Genomic DNA, 24,880 nt, shown 5'->3' on the forward strand with positions numbered 1-24,880 from the left:
TATTTCACATAACTGCAAACATTCAGGGAGAGAAAAGCATCCAAGTGCTTATGCCAGTAATAGTTATGTGAATGCTAGCTATCCCAGCTTTTCCAGTGACTCTGTGAGGGTGTGCTGTGAGTTGTAGTTCATTAACTGCAGACTGTCTCTCTCTCTCTCTCTCTGGCTTATACACTTAGGGGCACATTTACTATGGGTCGAATATCGAGGGTTAATTAATCCTCAATATTCGACCATCGAAGTTAAATCCTTCGACTTCGAATATCGAAGTCGAAGGATTTACCGCATTTCGTTTGATCGAACGAAAAATCATTCGAGCACGCGAATGATTTTTCCTTCGATCGTTCGATCAAACGAAATGCGGTAAATCCTTCGACTTCGAATAGCGAAGTCGAAGGATTTACCGCATTTCGTTTGATCAACGATTCGAAGGATTTTAATCCATCGATGGAAGGATTTTCCTTCGATCAAAAAAAAGCTTAGAAAGTTTATGGGGACATTGGTGCTCGGTAGGTTTTAGGTGGCAAAGTAGGTGGTCGAAGTTTTTTTAAAGAGACAGTACTTCGACTATCGAATGGTCGAATGATTTTTAGTTCTAATCGTTCGATTCAAAGTCGTAGTTGAAGGTTGAAGTAGCCAAAAAATAGTTTGAAATTCGAAGTATTTTTCATTCCAATCCTTCACTCGAGCTAGGTAAATGTGTCCCCTACTGTGTGATTATCTGACACTCTTTGCTCTGCATCAGCATCAGGTGGTACATAAAAAGGGGCTGCATCACACAAGCTTGTATAAAATGAGCAAGCCAATGATTTAGAAGAAGCAGGTATATGCCTAGTGTGCACTTACCCTAAAGACGAGGAATATAGTCTGTCAACAGTGAATAGCAAAGTGGATATATTCTGTATATCTGAAAATGTACATTTATTTTTGTATGTGCCAAGTAATAGGTTTCTCAAAAGACTTTTATGTACCCAGTGGCAAAGAACTCTACTTGTCACCAGATACAAGTGTGACTTATGAATCTGTTTGTGGGATACAAGGCCTTAGGCCGATGTCACTGTTTTTTTACTGCTGTGTATTTTAGCTATAGAGAAATGGTTGATATCTCCACCCCCCAGTTGCATGCAGTTACTGGGCCAATAAACATTGAGTTTTGGGGACAAAAACTGCCTGTCACTAGCAGAGGCAAAGGGGATAACAACAATATCTTCACAAGTTAAACCCCAATAAAAATAAATAAAATGTGCCATTGACCTTCATCTCAGATGGCCTTTTATAAATCAGACATTTTAGGTTTAAAAAAAAAAAAAAAGCACCCGAAATGTAAATGTATATGATTTACCTTCTATTGCTTACTAAAATATTTGAAAGGATGTCTGGGTAATATGTACAAGGTGTCTGACATGATTGTCTGTGCAAGCTAAACAGCTCAGTGCTATCTTTCAGATCAATAGGGTTTGTGAGAAATGTAAGACTAGCTCTGAAGTATTTACTTAATGCAATACAGGGCAATAATGGCTTCCTTAGGACACATTTTCTTAGAAAGCATTTTATACTATCCTTCAGGATAGGAGAATCATATTTTTTAAGAGTGAGGAACAGCAACCCCCCCCAACTTATAATCTATATGTTTGACTTATCTCCAAGGAATGTAGCGGCAACAAAACAGACGGGCTGCTGTTAGAGTCTATGATGGGAAGATATTTGCAACAATTGTACGAGTTAAACCATGAGGAAAATTACCCATTATGATGCTACCTTGACAGAAATGTTTTTAAGAGCATCTTGCACACAATGGAGAAGTTGGTATTCTCATGATGGGCTTTCATCAGCCTTTTATCAGCAGTCTCACTTGATCTGCAAGCCTCTCTATTGATGGCATATAAGCCAGGTCTTTTTAGTACCAGTCCCAGGTAGTAGTAAGTCATACAATTGTTTTATTGCAGTGATCACTGGGGCTCACTGGGCAAATTTGCACCTGGGCAGTAACCCATAGCAACCAATCAGTGATTAGCTTTTTTTCAGCCAGCTCCAGGTTAAGCACTGAAAACAATCATCATAATTTGCCCACTCTTATAAATGACCCCCCAACTGTGTTTGGAAATGCAGAAAATGACTTTCTACAATTTATAAGGAGCTATATTCCTGCATCGTGTTTGCTACAGGCCATATACGCTGTACTTTGTAGCAAAAATAAAGGCAAACAATCACATTCAGGAATAAATACTGTGTGTGAGTGAAGATTCTCTGGTTGAGACCAAGCACAATATATAGTAAACCTCAGCTGCTAATGACCCAACTTTGTACAGGGTTCTGCATCAGACTGAATAATTTGTTCATAATATTAAACCCAAAAGGGATAGAAGATACAACTACATCAAACACTGGGATCCCATAACATATATCCCCTGATTTATCCCCTGATTTAAGCACCACACCAGTAGACCAGTAGAAAGCCTGATTAACTTAATTCCTGCTACTTGTAACTACTTCAAAACTATTTAACATTTCAGTTTTTTTTAAACATAGTATTTTGTTTTTGCACTATCCACATCTCATAAAAAAACAATACTAGACGTCACCTCACCTATCGCACAACTGTACACACTTCAATCACAATCACACTTAGAATTCACTCCTAAAACTAAAATGCAAAACAATTCTGTGTAATTTTCCTTTAGTCATCTAGGAGAGTAGGTGCAAAAGGAATTCTTTTGACATCTTGCACCTGCAGCACTTTTTTGTAGGGATGCACCAAATCCAGGATTCGGTTGGGGAGTCTGCCTTTTTCAGCAGGATTCGGCCTATTCCTTCTGCCCGGCCGAACCAAATCCAGATTTGCATAAGCACATTAGGGGCAACCACCCCTAATTTGCATATGCAAATTAGGATTCAGTTTCTGTATTCGGCTGAATCCAAAATAGTGGATTCGGTGCATCCCTACTTTTTTGTAGGCTTTTTTTATCTATGTATAAATGCAAATGGATTTTGTAGGAAAAAAAATCCACCGCTACATTCAAAGTGAGGGAAACATTCAGAAGTATCTAAAAACCATAAGAAAAGAGGGAAAGTATATTCCAGAATATGCTTCTTTCCTTCAGGGAAAGAGAGGGAGTGGGTGGGTTAGAAGCATCTGATGTGCATAGTAAAGTTGTAGTTTCTGTTATGGCTCCCAAGTAGAAAAGCAGAGATTTGTAAAAAAGCAGCATTTAATCTAAATATGGATTGATCACTGAGTAATGCAATTGTCTCCCATGTCCTGAGCATAGCAATCTGATAGCATAGTCCTTAGATCGTCAATATCCTTCCGTAGCTGATGTGCTTCTGACAGTTTCTTGGTTAGACTCTCTGTGCTCTGGCAGGCTTCATTTTCCTCAAAAGAGCTGTTCAAAGCTGTGCAAACAAACAAACAAACAGAACATTAAGTAATAGAACAGCAACAAAACTTCAGGCCAGCAATAGGCAGCCATCAGCACACCAGTTTAGGAGAAAGGCAAAATGATAGGAAATTCTGGTAGCTGAACAGATTGACAGTAAAAAGTTCACATGCAGGGTGTCCCGTGGTGCTTGCAATTAATTTGGAAGTGATCTGCAGTAGCTACTGGCTGGCTTGACCATTGCTACATGTAGCAGTCATCAAAACGCATAGTGTGCCAGTTCCCTTAAGGTAAGTCACACACAAATGACATCCTGTTTATGACAATTGTTTTGAAGGAACAGTAACATCAAAAAAGCTGCTGTGTAGCAATAGGGGCAAAAAAGAATTATTTCACTGGCACTCAAAGGTTCATTCAAGCAGGTACAAGCCCTTGCTGAGTTTATTTTGCAAAAAGTTTTTCGCAAAATAAACTCTGCAAGGGCTTGTACCTGCTTGAATGAACGTTCGAATGCCAGTGAAATTCTTCTTTGTTGCTACAATTGAAGTTGCCGATGCCTCTTTCACCATGCACCGGGTTGTCTTGTCCTGGAGAGCCAGGGTGTGCAAGCGTGGTAACCTTGTACTATTAAGCAATAGGGGCAGCCATTCAAGCACAGGACACACACAGTAGGTAAGCACTACAGAATGCCATTATATACTACAGAGCTTATCTGTTATCTGCTGTGTATCCTGTGCCTTTTCTCCTTTTTTAGCATTGAATGGCTGCCACACAGCTACCCAGCAACTTGTTAATATAAACTAAAGTATAGTTTCTGAAGCAAACACCGAATTTTTACCAGTACATTATATTTTAATTACTCTAAAACACCTCCATTTTTTACGGTGTATGTGCATTGAAGTAAATGTACTGTAATTTAAATTGAATTCCTGTAACAACTTATGCAGCACTTTACAATGATTTATAACAAACAGGGCTCTCACAATTTAACCAAAGAATTAGAAATTTTACAGAAGATTAGAAATAAGTTCAGCCCTGTTCACAAGAACATGTAGCTCAGTTCAGATGTACTGTATCACTGTGTACAACCCCCCCCCCCCCAAGACCAGAGAAATGTATTGTTGTAATGAATTACCAGTTGCAAACTTATTAGTGCTATCTGGCAGAGCCCTTAGCTGGAAAAAACAGGGCATATTTACAATCAGCCTTTTTTTTTGCACTTTGCTGCATTTCAGAGCACAGAGACCTGGTGGACACAATTTCAATGGAACGCTGCCTGAGTTAGGCATTCTGAAGGTGCAAGGTAAGAACAGCAGGAGGTAAGGGCAGGGCTGAGTTGCATGTACTGAAACTGCGCTCTTCATTGAGTTTTTTTTTTTTGCATCCGAGGGAGGGGGCACAATATATAATAGAACTAAGGGGAATGCTCCTGTGCCCTTGAGTGTTTTTGCACTTGTGCTCCTGGGGTCTTAAATGTCCCCGAATATCTTTTCTTTTAGAGGAAAATGTTGTAAGAGGCAGCACTAAAATAAACATGCTAAAAAATGATTAAGGTCATTGTAAGATCTGAATTTCCATATTCCATATGTTGTAATTCCAGTTCCAAAACTTGTAAAATCAAAGGCAAGGATGCAACTAGTGGGGAAAAAGCCGATTTATATAAAGTCTTATGTGCAACAAGAACCACATTCTTCTTTCTAATACTTACATACAATGCCTAGCAATAAAGAAAGGTTTGGCTCCTTGCCATGGACTCGTTGATTTAGTATACTGCAAAGTGCTTTCAAGTCAAACAGACAGTGGGACATCAATTTGAAGAGCTGCTCAGCGACTGGAATCTTATCTGATAATGGCTGCCTGGAAATTTGCATTTCCTCTATTTGCCCTCTCATGCGCTCATTGTCTTCTTTTAAGTTTTGCTTCTTTGTGAATGGGAGAGAAAGCAGAAAAAAAGGTAAATTACAATTAGTGTTCATATTTGTATCAGAGGCAGAGAATGCAGAGTTTGGTACAGGTATGGGACCCATTATCCAGAAAGCTCTGAATTACGGAAAGGTTGTCTCCCATAGACTCCATTTTATCCAAACAGTCCAAATTTTTAAAAAATTATTTCCCTTTTATCTGTAATAATAAAACAGTACATTGTACTTGATCCAAACTAAGATATAATTAATCCTTATTGGAAGCAAAAACAGCCTGTTTGGGTTTATTTATCTTTATATGATGTTTTAGTAGGCTTAAGGTATGAAGATCCAAATCACAGAAAGATCCATTATTCCGAAAACCCCAGGTCCAAGCATTCTGGATAACAGGTCCCATACCTGTACCTTTCTTCAAAAGGAGTTGTTCCAGTAACAATAAAAACTGGGTAAATAGATAGACTGTGCAAAATAAGAAATGTTTCTAATATAGTTAGTTAGTCAAAAATGTAACGTATAAAGACTGGAGTGACTGGATGTGTAACATATTAGCCAGAAACAACTTCCTGCTTTTCAGCTCTCTTGGTTTCCACTGATTGGTTACCAGGCAGTAACCAATCAGTGACTTGAGGGGGGGCCACATGGGTCATAACTGTTGCTTTTGAATCCGAGCTGAATGCTGAGGAGCAATTGCAAACTCACTGAACAGTTACGTCCCATGTGGACCCCCCTTAAAGTCACTAAAGAGTTAGAGAGCTGTAAAGTTAGACATCTGTTTACTACAGCCTTTATACATTACATTTTTTGCTAACTAAATATATTAGAAATATTTTTTATTTTTACACAGGACTGTTCCTTTAAACCCACCATGTTGTCTGCAGAGGAAGAGGGCTCAGACATCGCCTATGTGAGAAAATTGTCTATTCTTATAAAGGAAACAATCGGAGCTGGATCTGTATTTGGCATAATACTGTCTTGAACTACAACACCACTGACATCTAGGAACTAGAACAGATTCAGTTTTACCAAAGAAAAATAAAATGCCACTGTTCACAGAAAATATAAGTAATTATAGGTTTGTTGGATCAGTGTGAGAGGCACATGTAAAGCTATGTAGCACATGTAAAGCTATGTAGCACACTGCTAGTCCCTGTGGGATAAAACAGACATTGCAGAACATGACTTCAGTTTCCATTGCAATGCGGGCTGTTAAAATAGCAATAGCAAAAACAAGCTCCGTCACAGCCAGCCTGGAAATGTTTATCCTTATATAACACTGCAAGGCAAATAGAGCATGCAGGCACAACGGTCTAGCTTAGTTAAAAAGCTTAGTTACATACGATGAGAAATGGTACACTACCCTTAGTGACCAGCCTACCTTTCTCACTAATGCAAAGGGAGTGCTTTAGCAGAGTGATGAACGGCAAAGATAAAAATATGGAATGTTTATGGTCTCACAGGTGGCATTACGACGGCATGCATAAAACATTTCATCTTTGTGTAAGCACATGAACAGGAGAAAGTCCAAACATTATTCATGTGCAGGGCTTATTGTAAAGCATGGAAGGGATTACAATAAAAGGAAAAGGATCAACTCAGTATATTTTTATCTTTTCCAATTGCCAACAAGCATTTATAGATTTTATAGCGTAGGATCAGCAGCAGCAGATACAAGAAAACACTATGCAGGAAAAGAGTCAATTTAAGGGCATTTTAAAGTGCAATTAAAGTGCAATTGTTCAGTGTGATTCACCTCCCCTGTGCCAAGGGGGTGTCATTATTATGAAAAAGTAATGAATTCAGAATCTGGCCACCTTCTGCATTACTGAGCAGTGAGATGCAGAGATGGGTTGGCTTTTGAAATGTGCAGATCTATTGCATCGCAAAACAGGCCTTATTCTGTTATAAAGAAGAGAGAGCACTTATAAGTGTTTTCAATGACATTCTATATTGCCTAGACATCTTTGGAGTTAGGCCGCATGCAGGCAAGTATTCTATGGCTGATGATATATTGTTTATTAAACAAGCCCAAATATTAGGTTTATTATAGTGCTTAAAGGAGAACTAAACACGAAACATTCCATACAGGATGTGGCATCCTTTGCAACACAATCTTGACAAACTGGGCAGCTAAGTGGCAAATGAGATTCAATGTTGAGAAATGTAAAGTCATGCACCTGGGATGTAAGAATATCCAAGCCACTTATACCCTTAATGGGACTGCACTAGGCAAATCCATTATGAAAAAGGACCTTGGAGTCCTTGTAAATGATAAACTTGGCTGTAGCAAGCAATGCCAGTCAGCAGCATCAAGGGCAAAATAAGGTCTTGAGCTGTATTAAAAGGGGCATAGAGTCACAGGAGGAGGGGGTCATTCTTCCACTGTATAGAGCACTTGTAAGGCCCCATCTATAATATGCCGTACAGTTTTGGTCTCCATCACTCAAACAGGACATTATTGTATTAGAGAGGGTACAGAGAAGGGCAACTAAGCTGGTGAAAGGTATGGAAAATCTTAGCTATGAGGAAAGACTGGCCAAATTGGGGATGTTCACGCTGGAGAAGAGGTGCTTAAGGGATGAGGTGCTTAAGGGATGATATGATAACTATGTATAAATATATAAGGGGATCATATAATAATCTCTCTAATGCTTTATTTACCAGTAGGTCACCCATTCCGATTAGAAGAAAAGAGGTTCCGCCTAAATATTCGGAAGGGGTTTTTTACAGTGAGAGATGTGAAGATGTGGAATTCTCTCCCTGAATCAGTCATACAGGCTGATACATTAGATAGCTTTAAGAAGGGGTTGGATTGCTTTTTAGCAAGTGAGGGAATACAGGGTTACGGGAGATAGCTCATAGTACAAGTTGATCCAGGGACTAGTCCGATTGCCATTTTGGAGTCAGGAAGGAATTTTTATTCCCCTCTGAGGCAAATTGGTGAGGCTTCAGATGGGTTTTGTGCCTTCCTCTGGATCAACTGGCAGTTAGGCAGATATAAATAAAGGTTGAACTTGATGGACGTGTGTCTTTTTTCAACCTTACTTACTATGTTACTATGTTACATGAATATGGTTAAAAATGGCATATTTTATATACTGAACTTATTGTACCAGCTTTCAGCTTCTCAATAACAGCAATTATCCAGGACGTCAAACTTGTCACGGGGGAGTCACCATCTTGGAAAGTGTCTGTGACACTCCCATGCTCAGTGGGCTCTGAGCAGCTGTTGAGAAGTTAAGTTTAGGGGTTGTCTATAATATAAGCTGATGCTAAAGGGCTGATTATTAAAATCTGATGCCAGTTGCACTGGTTTCTGTGCTGCCATGTAGTAAATATCTGTATTAATTACTAATAAGGTCTTATATTGTGACATTTATATTGTATGTGTATATTTTAAGTCGGTCCCTAAGCTCAGTAACTGACAGTAGCACAGAGCATGTGCAGTGAATCAGCAGAAAGAATATGAGGAACTACAGGGGCATCTTTTGAGGCACAAACGTTTACTGTTAAAGGGCTGCGGTTGATTGGGCTGGTACAGAAGTCTAAAACATAATGTACAACGTTTCTAGTCTACTTCTTTATTTATGCTTTAGTTCTTATTTAAAATTGTTTTATATTGGAAAAATAAATCCATTATAGGTAATTGATCTCTGCTAGACTCAGAGAATGTCTGTGGGGCTCTCAAATGAATCCTAGTAGAAAAAAACAGAAATTATTTGTGTGCTGCTTCCTCCAAAGTAGCAAGATACTGAATTTTACATACAAAACAACAGAATTATCAATTCCCTTGGTAGATACCTGTTTCTTATCAGGGGGAATGTAAGGTGCTTTCTTTGGAACTATACTAAATGTGAAAATTTTAATAAAACATTCTCTGATTCCTACCTAGTAAGTTTAATACATGAAAAAGTTTTTCCTAGATTCAATTTGACAGTTTTGTGATGCCAGTGTATTCACTGTTGTGCAAAAATACAGACAAATCATATACAGAAATAAAATGTACAAGCCTTTTGTTTAAAGCAAGAAACAATGAATATGTAAAGTAAAGCTGCTGGATTTACTTCAAAAGAAAGAACCTCTAGCTGCCGAGTGCAGTGCATTTTCTCTTCTAGCCTCTTTTCAAGCTCCTGCGCTGCCAAATGCTCTTGATAAAGTTTCTCTCTCAATGCCTAAAGGAAGGAAAATTTTACAGAATGAGTTTTTGGTAAAATATCCCTACCACTGCAGCTTATACTACCCTGTTTTTAAAAATGTTGTGGAACTAAGTAAAATGTAAATAAAGAATGTGATCATTTACAAATCATTTAAATCCTATATTTAACTGAAATAGTACAAAATACAACATATCAAATGTTGAAAGTGAAAATTTGTTTTTCTGAAAAATATATGTTCCTTTTGTGGCCATCAAATACTGTACAGGTATAGGATCCCTTATCCGGAAACCCTATATCCAGAAAGCTCCGAATTACGGAATAGCTGCCTTCCATAGACTCCATTTAATCCAAATTTTTAAAAACGATTTCCGTTTTCTCTGTAATAATAAAACAGTAGCTTGTACTTGATCCCAACTAAGATATAATTAATCCTTATCGAAGGAAAAAAAACTGCCTATTAGGTTTATTTATTGTTTAAATGAATTTCTAGTGGATTTAAGGCATGAAGACCCAAATTACGGAAAGATCCGTTATCCGGAAAACCCCAGGTCCCAAGCATTCTGGATAACAGGTCCCATACCTGTACTACTGTATATACAGGTATGGGATCCGTTTCTGGAAACCCATTATCCAGAAAGCTCCAGATTACGGAAATGACTTCTCCCATACACTTCATTTTCATCAAATGATATAACATTTTTAAAAATGATATCCTTTTCTCTCTAATAATAAAAAGTACAGGTATTGGACCGGTTATCCTGAATGCTTGGAACCTGGGGTTTTCCAGATAACAGATCTTTCTGTAATTTGGATCCCCATACCTGAAAGCCTATAAATAAATAAATAAATAAACCCAATAGGTTGGCTTTACTTCCAATAAGGATTAATTATATCTTAGTTGGGATTAAGTACAAGGTACTGTTTTATTATTACAGACAAAAAGGAAATCGTTTTTAAAAATTTGTAATATTTGAATAAAATGGAGTCTATGGGAGATGGCCTTTCCTTCATTAGGACTTTCTGGATTACAGATTTCCAGATAATGGATCCCATCTTGTTCTTGATCCCAACTATATAATTAATCCTTATTGGAGGCAAAACAATCCTATTGGGTTTAAATGTTTTTTCGTAAGTCTAGTGTTCCCAATTACAGAAATCCCAATTTTCCTTATGCGGAAAAACCCATGTCCCGAACATTCTGGATAACAGGTCCCATAACTGTATATTTGTAGATAGATAGATAGATATAGTTCCCTGTAAGTGAACTTGCTTTTAGACACTACTGTCCTTTTAATTCTCTGTGCAAGGTCATACAGAGTTATAATCCATTGCTCTGAATATTTAAACATGTTTTACTTGTTCTCAATATACAATAAATAGTTAATCAAAGCACAAAGACTGTGCTTTGGCAGGTAATTATAAGAGAGAATTGTTAGGTCTACCTCAGGCCGCGATTTCAGGCTGTGAATAATGAATTCAGTTCATGATAGCATAAATAATTAGCAATGTTAAAAAAAAAAAAAAAAAAAAAAAAAAAAAATAATATATATATATATATATATATATATATATATATATATATATATATATATATATATATATATATATATATATATATATATATATATACATACACACACACAGGTATGGGACCTGTTATCCAGAATGCTCGGGACCTGATGTTTTCCGGATAACGGATCTTTCCGTAATTTGGGTCTTCATGCCTTAAGTCTACTAGAAATTCATTTAAACATTAAATAAACCCAATATGCTGGTTTTGCTTCCAATAAGGATTAATTATATCTTAGCTTCACAGAAATAAACGATGTTGCTGTATCCCTCAGAGAGGAGGGGGGAGATAACAGAAAATGTATATAGTGTAGTAATTTCAATGTTAAGTAAAATACACCCACAGTATTTTTCACCCTTATTTTAAACAGGAAGAAAAGAGAACAGAAAGGGGTGGGTGGGTCCGTAACTAAGGGATAGTGAGGTTAGCAACACAAATTCGGATTGTTGCTTTCTGGTGGTATTATATACTCACAAGAAGTGAGTTTCAACTAGGGAATTAGTGTAGTAATTTCAATATTAAGTAAAATACACCCACAGTGTCCTCCAAACCTTACTAAAACACTTTTTTACTGTGATGCAAAAAAGAACATACACTTGTGTGTTAAATTAACTTATTCACCATGTGTGTTCAATTATAGCTTTTTCACCCTTATTTTAAACTTCAATCCCGGATTCGTTTTTTTCACATTTAATTATATCTTAGTTGGGATCAAGTACAAGCTACTGTTTTATTATTATTTTTTTTTCAAATGGTTTTTTCCCCTCAGGATCAATATTAATAGGATCTTGGTAACAGGTGACCCAGAATAAACAATGACTGCATGTATAAAATCAATTGTGCACATTTGTGATACTCCAATGCAGTAAGAGAGCGAGATCACTGAAATATAAGGGTTTGTACATGTTTTTATGTGATTCTGCACATAATAGTAAAACAAAGCAAATAGAGATTATAAAATAGTAGTCTTCTGGCAATCTATTTTCTTTCTGTCAAAAACTGCAGTTGGGTCACTTTTCAAGATGTGCCCATATTTTATTTCCCACTAGCATCAGCTATATTAAAATCAGCAGTACCCAAATAAACAGAGCCAAGCCTCCAGCATGTCATTCTTAATTGCAGATTGAATACTGAGATGTGAACTGCAGTAATCCAGCCTGCTGTTTTGCAATTCAGCCACTAAGATAAAATAGGTATAGTATAGGACTTGTTATCCACTGGGGTTTTCTGGATGATGGATCTTTCTGGAATTTGTATCTTCATACCTTTGAAAGCTTATTTATTAAAGGGTGGATTTAAGTGGTCTTTGAAACCACGACTAAACTGACAAACTCTGAAACCACGATTGTCATTGAATTGATTAAACAATCAGAATATAAAAAGTGAGAATGAAAAAAGCGGTAGACAACACGCTAAAATATAAGAATACCTCTAAAATTTTTCAATAATGTGCGTTTTTCAGACAATTTCTAGTGGAAAAAAAAACCCGGAAAGTTGTCCAACAAGATCAATGCAGCTACCACTGACTTGTATCGCACTGTGACAACTTTTCCTTGGCAAAGTTTGGTATTAGAGGTTTTCGTTGGTTTTTACACTTAATAAATCTCAAATTTTAAGGCTTTTACAAATATAGGATTTATAGTAATTTGTGGGGGGAGAAAAATCACAATTTGATTGTTAGTAAATGGGCAAGTAAGTCTACTAGAAAATCATGTAAACATTAAATAAGCCAATAGGCTGTTTTTGGTTTGAATAAGAATTATTTCTATCTTAGTTAGGATCAAGTACAAGGTACTGTTTTATTATTACAGAGAAAAAGGAAATTTTTAATATCTCCAGTGTTATTAAATATCCCTTAGTATCACACAATTTAGTTTGAGCAGCCACTTTACCTGAATTTCTGCAATCATATTCTCTATTTGACTTTGCTGATTGTCTATGACCTGTTGAAACAAAGAAAAAAGAGTGTGCCATATTATTCCCATTTCTCGCTGACAGTGACAAATTGATTTTAGCCAAAATATTTGATGATGCTCCTTCTCATACTCATATGTTTCTTAGAAGGGGGCGTGGAAGCAACCATGAGAAACACAGAACCAGCTTAGCTAAGGAAGGGGTATGGGGTCACAAAGTAAAAATCACAAGTAATGCAGAGTGGCACAAGATGGTGCAATTAGGTCATGTATTATTGGGGGCCGCCACCAAAAAAACCCCATATGTTTAGATAATAAAAGAACATGTAATTCACTCTTTTAAAACTTTCTAAAACCCATTAATTAAAATATTCAATGGTTTTTAAGTTATTTGAGAATGTAATTGCTAGTGAAAGCAGTATGTGTTTATCTTTGAGTCAGACTAGTAAAACAGTGTAACAGGAATAAGTTCTTCTCCAACTTTTATATCAGCTTTATGACACACAGCTCTTTGCCATAGGTGACAGTGCCTATAAATATCTTGTCATCTGTCAGTATTGGAATTGCTGCAGGTAAAAGTGTTTTATATGTAGCATCGCCAATGGATGGCAAAGTATTTTTTGGTGCTTTGTTGCTTGCGGGACAGGTAAATTCACCTGCAGCAAATTACCTGCAGCAATTCGAATCGAGTTTTCCTCTAGAAAAAAAACCTTGAATGTCAAGAAGGCTATTAATATCTTCAAATGGTTCACTGGACCTCTGCCACTGACTTCTACATGAACTCAGCAGGTTTTAGGTGTTGGAAGTATCGAATTAAAAAATCTAATTTGAATTTACCAATCGAACCTTAATAAATCTGCCCCTATGTGTCTGCCCTTAATCACAGAGCTTTCAACACTGTTTTAGGCATCATGTGCAGAGAATGTACACAAAAGACACCCCTGAATTTTAATAATATGAGCAAATCATTTTAAAACCACTGAAACTGTATAATTAAAGCATGGTGGAAAGTTGCTTAAAAATAGATTCTCTCTTACTGGGTGGAGATGCCCTTCAGTATGATGTAGACATTGATATTTTGCAATTGGTCTTTAGTTTTTATTTTTTGTGCTTAGTTATTAAGCTGTTTGTTCAGCAGCAATCTGGTTGCTAGGGTCTTATTTACCCTAGCAACCAGACAGTGGTTTAAATGAGAGACTGGAATATAAATAGGAGAGGGTCTAAACAAAGTAATGAAAATTAACAATAACATTGCAGCCTCGCAAAGGCTCCAGGGACAGTGCCCCCCACCCCCTTTTAAAAGCTAGAAAGAAACAGGCGAATAAAAGTTACTAGGAATAAGACATTCTAAAATTTAACCTAGAGGTAAACCACCCCCTAAAACATACTAAAAATTAACCACCCCCTTAATCGCTCTAAAGGTGGCCATACACTATAGGATTGACTTATTTGGCCAACTTCACCAAAAGAGAGGATCTTTCCCCAATATGGCCACGAAATGTACAAAGTTCAACTCAAGGGCTAAACGACTAGATTACAATGATGGGAATAGGCGCCATCAGGATAAGGACCACATTAACTAGCTGATGTGGTTCTCAATCGGACAGGAAAATTACACCAAACCAATCAACATCTGGCAAATATCCGTCGGAGGGTTGATAAGCTGCTGAATCAATCTAAAGGACCCCAAATGGTAACTGCCTGACACTAAGCACACAGGGTGGAGTTTGGCAAGAAAAGTGTGCATTTTTCTGACAACAATTTGTCCCAAATGGAGATACTCCATATGTGCAATAGCCCAATGATATGGTTCAGCCAGCTCTCTGACTGACAATGCAAATGCTCTGTTGAGCTGTGTGCTGAGACTGAGCTATATGGCAGAGCCCTACATAGATACATAGATACAACCCACAATGTGAAAGGCACAGAGTCCACTCAATACATCAGTGCCACTTTGGAGAGACTTTGAGTCCCACTTTGGGAAAGCAATATAACGTGAAAGAGGGGAAACTAAATGGATTTTTGGTGAAGAAGAAGAAAAAAACCAAAAAATGAAAATGAGCAAAAACAGAGAAAAAAAAGACTAGAAGATGGGGAAAGGAGAGTGGATAGGTAGAAAGTTAAAGATTAGAGAAAAGTTTAAAAAAAAGAGAGAAAGAAAAATTTGAGAGGGGAACAATTTTGGATGAGGAGCCAAAAATATTAGACAATAAAAAATTGGAAAACACCAATAAAGAGGGGGAAGGAAAATAGAAAACATGAGAACAAAACAAGTGAGGAGATATACAGATAGCAAAAGAGAAAGAGAACATCACAATAATTCATGATGAGAGTATGCTCTCTGGGCATCAGGATGGGGGGGTCTTAGAATTCATATTTTGTTTATATTATTATTAATCCCTGTTTGCCAGACATTACCTGTCATAGAATAGGGTGTTCTCATTATTTTATCATCAGAGGGTTACACAGAAAACAGATGGGTTTCATTTGGTTTCAGAGAATCAAGAGCTCTAAGCAGTATACATTTTGCTCTCCTTTCATTTTCTTTCTATGCATCCTTCTCTCTTCAATTATTTTCTCTCCTATACTCCCTTTTCTGAGACGAAAAGAACACTCACTGCTATTATCTTTCACTGCTTTCATTTTCTACCAGATTTGTGTGCATGTGTCATTTGCTGGGGGCCTAGATAAATGACAGAGAGGAGTTTGAGCAAAAAGGTTGGAAACCTCTGCTTTAATGCTGGTGGCACATGGGGAGATTAGTTGCCAAGTGATAAATCACTTAAATCTTCCCGAAATGGCTTACAAACAGCAAAAGTGTGATTAACAGGTGAGATGGCATTAGTTTTGCTTTGTTAAACTTCGTGCAACTTCGGAAAACGAAGAATCGCGAATATCATCCCACCGCAGCAGCGAAGATTTATCACTTGACAACTAATCTCCCATGTGCCACAAGCCTAAAATGCCAGCTATAAGGCAGATCCAACCAGACAACTACCTACAGTTAAAAAGATGGTAACAGCAGATTAAAACCATTCACAGTTCAAAGACCATGTAATGTAAAGGTCTGGCAATGAATTCATATTCATCCACTGTTTATACATGAAAACAAATGCCTGGTTGCTATGGCTTGTGAGTCTAGCAGTGACAACTAACAGCTAACAGTGACAAACAGCAGAGCGGCTGACCAAACAAATATATTTTATCAAGAAGGAATGTACCATTTACATCTAGATTTAATTTAAGTTTTGTACTAACCTTATTAGCTCGATCATTCTGTTCTCTGAGTCGGTCATTTTCATTTTGCATCTGTGCGGTATCCAACATTGGGAGTCGTACACCATCTTCAAGACATTTCTGTACTTTTTCCTGCAAGCTGGGGAGAGGCAAAAAACAACACTATTCATCTTACAACGAAGGTCAATGGAAAAGATCTTAAATTTGACAATTTATGATGACAGCAGTCTAATCCATATAGTTCCCCTTACTTTAGATATTCACATTACATACACACACACACATATATATGACTATGAAGATGTTCATTCATCCAGGTCATAGTATATCTAGTATAGGTCAATCTAAAAACAACTGGACTTGCTGAGTAATCAATGAAGACGTTTCACTACTCATCCGAGCAGCTTCTTCAGTTCAACTGACTGGTGTGGGAAGTTCTCGGCATATAAACTCTTCCACTAATCCATTTACAATGGCACATTGTAACTCTTCAAAGAGGTGACATCTGAAGAAACTCACAGAGGTGTTGATTCTGTGTAGTTGTGATAGGATTATCCAATGTGTCATGCAACTCCTAGATACAGGTGTTACTTCTGAGAGTTGCATGAATGGATGTGTGAAGTGTTCTGAATCCGCCAGCGTACAGATGTTAGAACAGCATTGTATGTAGCAGACAGGTGGTGTCGAAGGCCCCCCACCTCTGTTCAGAGATGGTCTCTCCACCTTGACATGAATCGCCTCTTTCACGCCTCGTTCAAACCAGCGGTCTTCTTTATCCAAGATTTGGACCTTGCTGTCTTCAAAGGAGTGTCCCTTGTCTTTTAAGTGTAGAAAGACAGCTGAGTTTTGCCCTGTAGAGTTCTCCCTCCTGTGCTGAGCCATTCGCTTGGAGAGCAGTTGTTTTGTCTCCCCAATGTATAGATCTGTGCATTCCTCGCTACACTGGACTCCGTATACCACATTGCTTTGTTTTTCCTTTGGTGTTGGATCCTGAACAGAGGCGGGGGCCTTCGACACCACCTGTCTGCTACATTCAATGCTGTTCTAGCATCTGTACCCCGGCGGATTCAGAACACTTCACACATCCATTCATGCAACTCTCACAAGTAACACCTGTATCTAGGAGTTGCATGACACATTGGATAATCCTATCACAACTACACAGAATCAACACCTCTGTGAGTTTCTTCAGATGTCACCTCTTTGAAGAGTTACAATGTGCCATTGTAAATGGATTAGTGGAAGAGTTTATATGCCGAGAATTTCCCACACCAGTCAGTTGAACTGAAGAAGCTGTTCGGATGAGTAGTGAAACGTCTTCATTAATTACTCAGCAAATCCAGTTGTTTTTAGATTGACCTATACTAGATACACACACACACATATATATATATATATATATATCTATATATATATATATATATATATATATATATATATATATATATAGCGCCAAATATTTGTTGCAATACAATTATATAAAGAACTTTCATTTGAAGCAACGTAGGGGGTTCTTCCCAGTTAGGACAGTGAGGTTGTGGAATGCACTGCCGGGTGATGTTGTGATGGCTGATTCAGTTAATGCCTTTAAGAATGGCTTGGATGATTTTTTGGACAGACATAATATCAAAGGCTATTGTGATACTAAGCTCTATAGTTAGTATAGGTATGGGTATATTGAATTTAATTAAAAGTAGGGAGGGGTATGTGTATGGATGCTGGGTTTTCATTTGGAGGGGTTGAACTTGATGGACTTTGTCTTTTTTCAACCCAATTTAACTATGTAACTATGTAACTATATGTTGCTCTGTACTCATTACAACTACCAAAAGCAGAGCTACATGAGGCATTATTACACAGAACTGGTTTAGGGATGAGTGGAATGTTTGGTGATACAGGTTTGCAGTGAAATTCACTGTTTCAATAATGGCACATTAGTGAACACATTTTCTTTTCAGTGTGGGGAAAACATGGGAATAAACCAAGAGTATTGGAGTTTTACCAGAAACAAATAAATTTTTTTGCAGCAAAACGTTCACCAACAGCATAATTAGAATTTCTCCATGCATTTATTTTTCTGCAAAATTTAAGAGATACAATATAGTTTAGTAAAATCATGGGCTATGGTCATCACATCATTAACTATTTTTTTTACTATTTAATCCAGGGTTTTTTTTACTGGTTGAACTAAGTTCACTAATTGAATTCTACACTGCTATTATTTTTAAGAAGCCTCAATTAATGATTCAATTACACAGAATCAGCAGCATGCATGGCATGACTGTTTGGTTTATTGGTTTTCTATTACTCTACTACAACTACTAGTAAATTAAATTAATCAAGTTAGTGATGTCGGACTGCTATTATTCCGACATACAACTGTATGTTCTTATACATAGATTTTGGTTTTGCTTGCCAACCAAAATTTACAAAATCTCTCACTGTTATTTATGCTATATAACAGGCATCTAAACTTGATTGATTAATGTAAATTAGCCTTTAGATAAAAGATAACTGATTGTGTGTCACCCTGTGAGATAAATGCTATGGTTATGAATATATATCTAAGATCTTGCTCAAGAAGCAAAACAGGATTTCAGCCATTGGGTCTGAACATGTCAGTACATAACATCCTTTTCAACAGCTATGACTACAGGGTACAAAACCATACCTCTGAACAGTCATCACCAGATCCTTTTCCCTTTGCTTCTGGCAATCTGTCTGGGCATCTTTTTCTTCACACTGAGTTCTTGACTCATTGAGGAGCTTCTCAAGGTTCTTCATGGTTTCTTTTAATTGCTTGTTCTCTTCTTCAACTACCTGCAGCTTTACATGTACACATTGTGGTTATCGGAGAGTAACATCATGTATCACATCTTTTTTCAGGTATAAAATTATAACACACATGGGGGTAAATTTATCAAAGAGTGAAGTTCCACCACTAGAGTGAAATTCCGCAGCTCTCAATTCATTTCTATGGGATTTTGAAAGGCGTATTTATCAATGGGTGAAGTGAAAGTTCACCCTTTGATAAATACGCCTATAAAAATCCCATAGAAATGAATGGAGAGTGGCGGAATTTCACTCTAGTGGCGGAACTTCACTATTAACTTCACTCTTTGATAAATATACCCCATGAAGTTTAGTTTATGACCTAACTGGCCAACCAAGTATGTTTTATGTCTATGCAAACATTCATTTCACTAGTACAACTGGCACTGTGTGTGGCAGGATCCATTCAATATTAGTCAAAATGTTATAGGCGAAAAAAATGTATATACTGTAGCTGTGACATAAACAGCATGATTCTAATGAACTGCCTCCCCAGCACTGACATACAATGGACATACATTGGACAATAGAACAAAATCTAAACAACTAAACTACACTCAGAACTTGCATAAAACAATCAATTAATTTATTAACATATTCCTAAATAGTCATTAGGGAATAACTGGCAATTGCTCGCTGGGCATTGTAGCAAAGGATTCTGCTGTGATAGAGTGATGTTTAAGGAAGAGTAACACCAAAAGATGGAAGTGTTTAAAAAAAAAAAAAATGAAAATAAAAAGTTGTATTTTCCTGCAATGGTACAACTGGTGTGTATGCTTCATAAAACAGTACAATAGTTTATATAAACAAGATGCTGTGTAGTTAAGGGGGCAGCCATTCAAAGCTGAAAAAGGAGAAAAGGCACAGGATAAACAGCCGATAAGCTCTGTAGTATACAATGGGATTCTTCAGACCCAAAGGGGTCCGTTTACTAAAGTGCGGTAAATCTGACTTTAAGTTTCCGCATGTTATCGCTGAGAATATTTTTACACCAGAATATTCGCAGAGACTAAGTTTACTAAACAGTGATGCGCTCAGAAGTCATTGCGATCACTTGCGGTAACTACGTTAATGAACCAGCTTACGTTAGCGGTAATTTTAGCGAGTTGCGAATTTTCGGGCGAAAAATTACGTTTTTGCTAATATTTATGCTATAAAATAGTCTTGTTTTATGGCGTTAATGATGGCGTTAATTTTGGCAGTTATTATGGCAATTTTTACTGTGACATTTATGGTCAGAAATACATCTTCAGAACTTATAAACTTTATTGACTGATGAGTATACCATCCAACATTACCAGAGTAACACCAATCAAACATGTATGCATCATATAAACCGATACGTCATCCATCCATTCACAAACCCTTCTGCCAATAGAATCATATGAACAAGAAATCATACCAGTTTATCTCTTTGCACCATTTAAATGCACAGTTTAATGTAGCCAATCATAATGAAACCAAACCCCTGCCAAAAGGATCATAAAAAGTTACAGAAATCAAATATATACAGCCAATAGACACCTATCATTTTACATAAGACATCCCACTGATTGATTGGTTATAAGTAGCCTTGGCATACAGTGAATCTTTAACAGGAGTCTCACATATTATCATGTGTCTTATTCACATCAGTGCATGGTTGCTAGCAACCACATTGCTGGACATGCTAAACTGAGAGCTACTGATTAAAGTTGGCCTTGGTAGAAATCCTTGCTGCAAGACCCTATATATATATATATATATATATATATATATATATATATATAAATCTCAGGCTGGAGCACTCATACAATCAAGGCCGACTGCCTGGGTGCAGGTTACAGATAGTATGTACAAAACAGTCTTGAAAAAAACCGCACTCACAGGACTTGTAATGATGAAAAAAAGAAAAGTTTTATTACGACGTTTCGGCTCTAATACTAGAGCCTTCCTCAGGTGAGGAAGGCTCTAGTATTAGAGCCGAAACGTTGTAATAAAACTTTTCTTTTTTTCATCATTACAAGTCCTGTGAGTGCGGTTTTTTTCAAGACTGTTTTGTGTATATATATATATATATATATATATATATATATATATATATTTATATATATACACATATATATATATATATATATATATATATATATATATATATATATATATATGATTTCATGAATACATTAATAGGGTGTTTTTAATGCAAAATGTGCGACTAATTGCCAATATAAGGCGATTAATTTCTGTTGACTAATGGTGACTATACAGCATTGCTCAAGTTAATTTGCAACTATTCCTATAAGTGTGTTTGTAGACTATTCACAAGTATGTGGCGACAATTAGCAGCTTGTGAACAAGAAAAATTACGGCGACTAATATATAGTAACGGTCAATTTAAATAGCGATTATTCTAATAACTATTATACGCAACAATACTATGGAGACTATTTCTGCGACAATTAATATTTAGTCGCAATGACGTCCTGCACATGCGCACGCACTTGCGCACGTGCGCACGTGCGCACGTCTTTAATAGTCAACAACATCTGAAGACATGGCTGGAGTCAGTTCCCTGACAACCGAGGAAGCACGGTATATGGCCAAATTCCTCCTGCGTCATGATTATGACACTCAGCCGTTAGGTACGGGGTGCACGAGGTGAAGCGCCGAATCATGCACAGACTGGTGCGCAAGATGCACCGCAAATTTCAATTAGACCTTGAAGTTCGCCAGCTGCAGCGCCTCTGGTCAGACATGAAACGGCGCAATCATGAACTAATACAAGAGGTGCAAGAAGGTAAATGTCTAACTCTACATTTCAGTTGGTCTTCATTTTTTTTCATGGTTTTTAAATTATTTGCCTTTTTCTTCAGTCTCTTTGCAGCTTTAAAATGGGGGTCAGTGACCCCCTTCTAAAAAAATAAATGCTTTGTAAGGCTATATTTTTATTTTTATTGCTTATCTTTCTATTTAGGCCCTTGGACCCTATCCTGTCTCTTATTCAAATTAGTGATTTATTTTAAGGTTAATTGGTACCCTAGCAACCAGAACTTGCAAACTCAAGAGCTGCCCAAAAACCACAACAAATAATAAAAAATGAAAAACAATTGCAAAGTCTCTCAGAAGTCTCTCAAAATATCACATGAAAGGCAAACTATCACTTTAATGTCACAACCCTCCCCCAAATTTTTTTTAAATAATAAACCAATTAACATCATCTATTATTATTTACTCCCAGAACAAGGCCATGTTCAAGAAGAGGCAGCACCAGCCGCTGAGGAGGAGGGGCAAGCCATAGAGGATCTGGAGGATCCAGAGGAGGGTTCATCTCTGCGGTGTGTGCAGGAAGCAGGCACACAGACATAAGAACCATATACACCGGTGTTGGTGGAAATACAGCAGGATATTGCCAGTCTCAAATCCACCATGGAGGAAATCAAGAGAGACATTTCAGCCTTGGCTAAGAAGAACGATTAGCTGGCTTTTTTTTTACTTTTTTTGCCTTTATTGTTTTTAAAAATGTGAAGAAACATATTTTTGTTAACTTGCTGCTATACCTTTTATGCCTTTTAATAAAAGAATTTTCAGAGATGCCTTTGTTAAGTGTTTTACTATTTATGCATTCATTGCTGCTATCCTACATTTTTATGCAGGGGAGATTAGTTTATTTTTCCAAAACAATGTACTTTAATTATATTTATTGTATTTCTCCTGTCACTTATCTCTTCTCCTGTCAGGAATGGCAACAGGAATTATGGGTAAAACAAGATGTTATGGGAAATTTCATGTCCCTCCCATTGAGAATTTTCTGGCGGAAAAATAAGTTAACGCCACCATATAGATGGCGGTAAATTTGTGCGAATATTCTTGCGTTAATTTTGTCCTTAAACCATTTCGCTGTTTAGTAAACCAGGCGTTAATGTATACGTAGCGTTATTTTCAGAGAATGCGTTAACTGGCGAACACATATTCTTGCGCAAGAAAATTCGCAAATTTATATTTACCGCAGGTTAATAAACTCGCGAAAACATATTCTGCGTTAAATTTGTCTACATTTTGTGCGCAAATTTTTACCGCACTTTACTAAACGGACCCCTATCTGTTATCTACTGCTTGAATGGCTGCCCCCATGGCTACACAGCAGCTTGTTTATTTAAACTATAGTAGTCTTTCTGAATCAAACACACCAGTTTTACCAGGGAAACACTACATTATATTTTTATACCTTTAAAACACTTATTTTTAGATGTTACTGCTCCTTGAAAGCAGGTAACTATTTTCTGTTAGGGCTTTCCCTGTGCTTATTATAGAAAGACTTACCCGCTTACTCTGTTTCTGTACATCATCAAGGGTAGGCAGGTCAGCCAAATATTTTTCTAGGGTTTCGATTCGCCTCTGTTTCTCTCGGTTTAATTCATTCTCTTTCTGGCATTTTTTCCTTAGGCTGTTAATATACTTATCCCTTGTTTTAATCTAAATACAAAGAACATGAATAAGTGAAAATTAATATAGGAGTAAAACTTTCATACAAGCATACAAAGTATTAAATTATTCATTTTTAAAATTATCAGCAATAATTCTTTGGGTTGAACAAGAGATTGGGGATCAATACTTGACTGGCCTGAATAAATGAGAGAAAAAAAGCTTTGCTGAAATCAACCTTTCCTTTTAACCAACAATATAATCCAAGAAATAGCAGCAGTATTTGTAAATGATCCTGTGATTTTTTTTACAGGTACGTCTTTTCTTTGTATAATCAAGTGCAGCCATCGTGCTCAGAATTCTATAGGAAATTTTAATCAAGAACACAACTCAGAACAGGCAACTTTATACTTGGATTGATTTACTTTCTGAAAAATCAGTTTTTTTATGCTAGTAAAAATGAGAGTAAAAATTCACAAGACTCTTTACCTTGTCCTCAAGCTTCTTGATATCTTCACTGGTTTTACTGGTGCTCTGGTTCAGGACCTCATGAAGCTGAACAATCTCTGTCTCAGCACAAGCAAGTTTCCTCTCAATATCTTCCTGATCTTTTAAATGAGGCTTTGTTCTTTCTAGGGAAGGGTGATGTTCAGATTTACCGTTTTCCTTCAAAGATAAAGAAACATTTTATATTTAATATATATATATATATATATTTATATTTAAATTTAGATTTGATAAGGTGAATCAAAAGTAATACACCACAAAGTTTTGCAACTGCATGCAACACATAAAAATCTACTTTGCGTAATATCCAGTACAGGTGATTAAATAGAAGTAAAACAACAATTTTTGCAGCACTTTTATCATAACAACATAAAAGCTTAATTGTATGATATGTAAAGTTGTATTGAAGCAGGTTAATAGGGGAACCCAGTAGTATAATCCAAGAATGAGCTCTATTGTCAAGAATGCTTGGGGACCTGGGGTTTAAAAAATAATGTTTTTTTTCTGTAACTTGGCTCTCCATACTTTAGGTCTTCTAAAAATGCATTTAAGCATTAAATAAACCCAATAAGATTTGGAATACGGATTCATGCAGCTTAGTTACCATCAAGTACAAGGTACTGTATTATTATTACAGAGAAAAAGACAGAAATTAGGATGATTAGAGTTATTTGCCTAAAATGGACGCTATGGGAGATCCTGTAATTCAGTGGGCTAAACAGATTTTGTGTGCTTTGCTGAGGTTGAAGCAACTAGATTCATTTGTCAAAGTAAAAGAAAATAAATATATATTTTCCTGGAAATTGGTCAGTCCCAATATGACCCATTTAAAATATTTAATTACATTTGTTCTTAAAGTGATACCGACACTAAAAAACTACTTTTTAAAATATGAATGTACATTAAGGGGCAGATGTATGAAGGGTCGAATATCGAGGGTTAATTAACCCTCGATATTCGACTAGGA

At 36.7% G+C, this 24,880-nt stretch overlaps 1 protein-coding gene across 6 annotated transcripts in view; it reads right to left on the minus strand.

Annotated features, from left to right (window-relative positions):
• Positions 1–1,433: 1,433 nt before the first annotated feature.
• LOC108717915 (centrosomal protein of 85 kDa-like) overlaps positions 1,434–24,880 on the minus strand; it is a 139,544-nt gene continuing 116,097 nt past the window's right edge. For 4 of the 6 annotated variants that reach the window (XM_018265364.2, XM_041564611.1, XM_018265363.2 and 1 more), the window contains 8 exons: positions 23,896–24,072; positions 23,305–23,457; positions 18,845–18,999; positions 16,195–16,312; positions 12,916–12,966; positions 9,361–9,468; positions 5,086–5,299; positions 1,434–3,393 (listed from right to left, as the gene is read on the minus strand). In XM_018265364.2, coding sequence (XP_018120853.1) covers positions 3,230–3,393; positions 5,086–5,299; positions 9,361–9,468; positions 12,916–12,966; positions 16,195–16,312; positions 18,845–18,999; positions 23,305–23,457; positions 23,896–24,072 — 1,140 coding nt within the window. In that variant the 3' untranslated portion in view covers positions 1,434–3,229. The remainder of the gene's footprint in view (positions 3,394–5,085; positions 5,300–9,360; positions 9,469–12,915; positions 12,967–16,194; positions 16,313–18,844; positions 19,000–23,304; positions 23,458–23,895; positions 24,073–24,880) is intronic. The other 2 variants (XM_041564613.1, XM_041564612.1) reach the window with 2 other exon arrangements.

This window comes from Xenopus laevis, chromosome 5S (assembly GCF_017654675.1).
Source record: "Xenopus laevis strain J_2021 chromosome 5S, Xenopus_laevis_v10.1, whole genome shotgun sequence".
NCBI classification, from domain to species: domain Eukaryota; kingdom Metazoa; phylum Chordata; class Amphibia; order Anura; family Pipidae; genus Xenopus; species Xenopus laevis.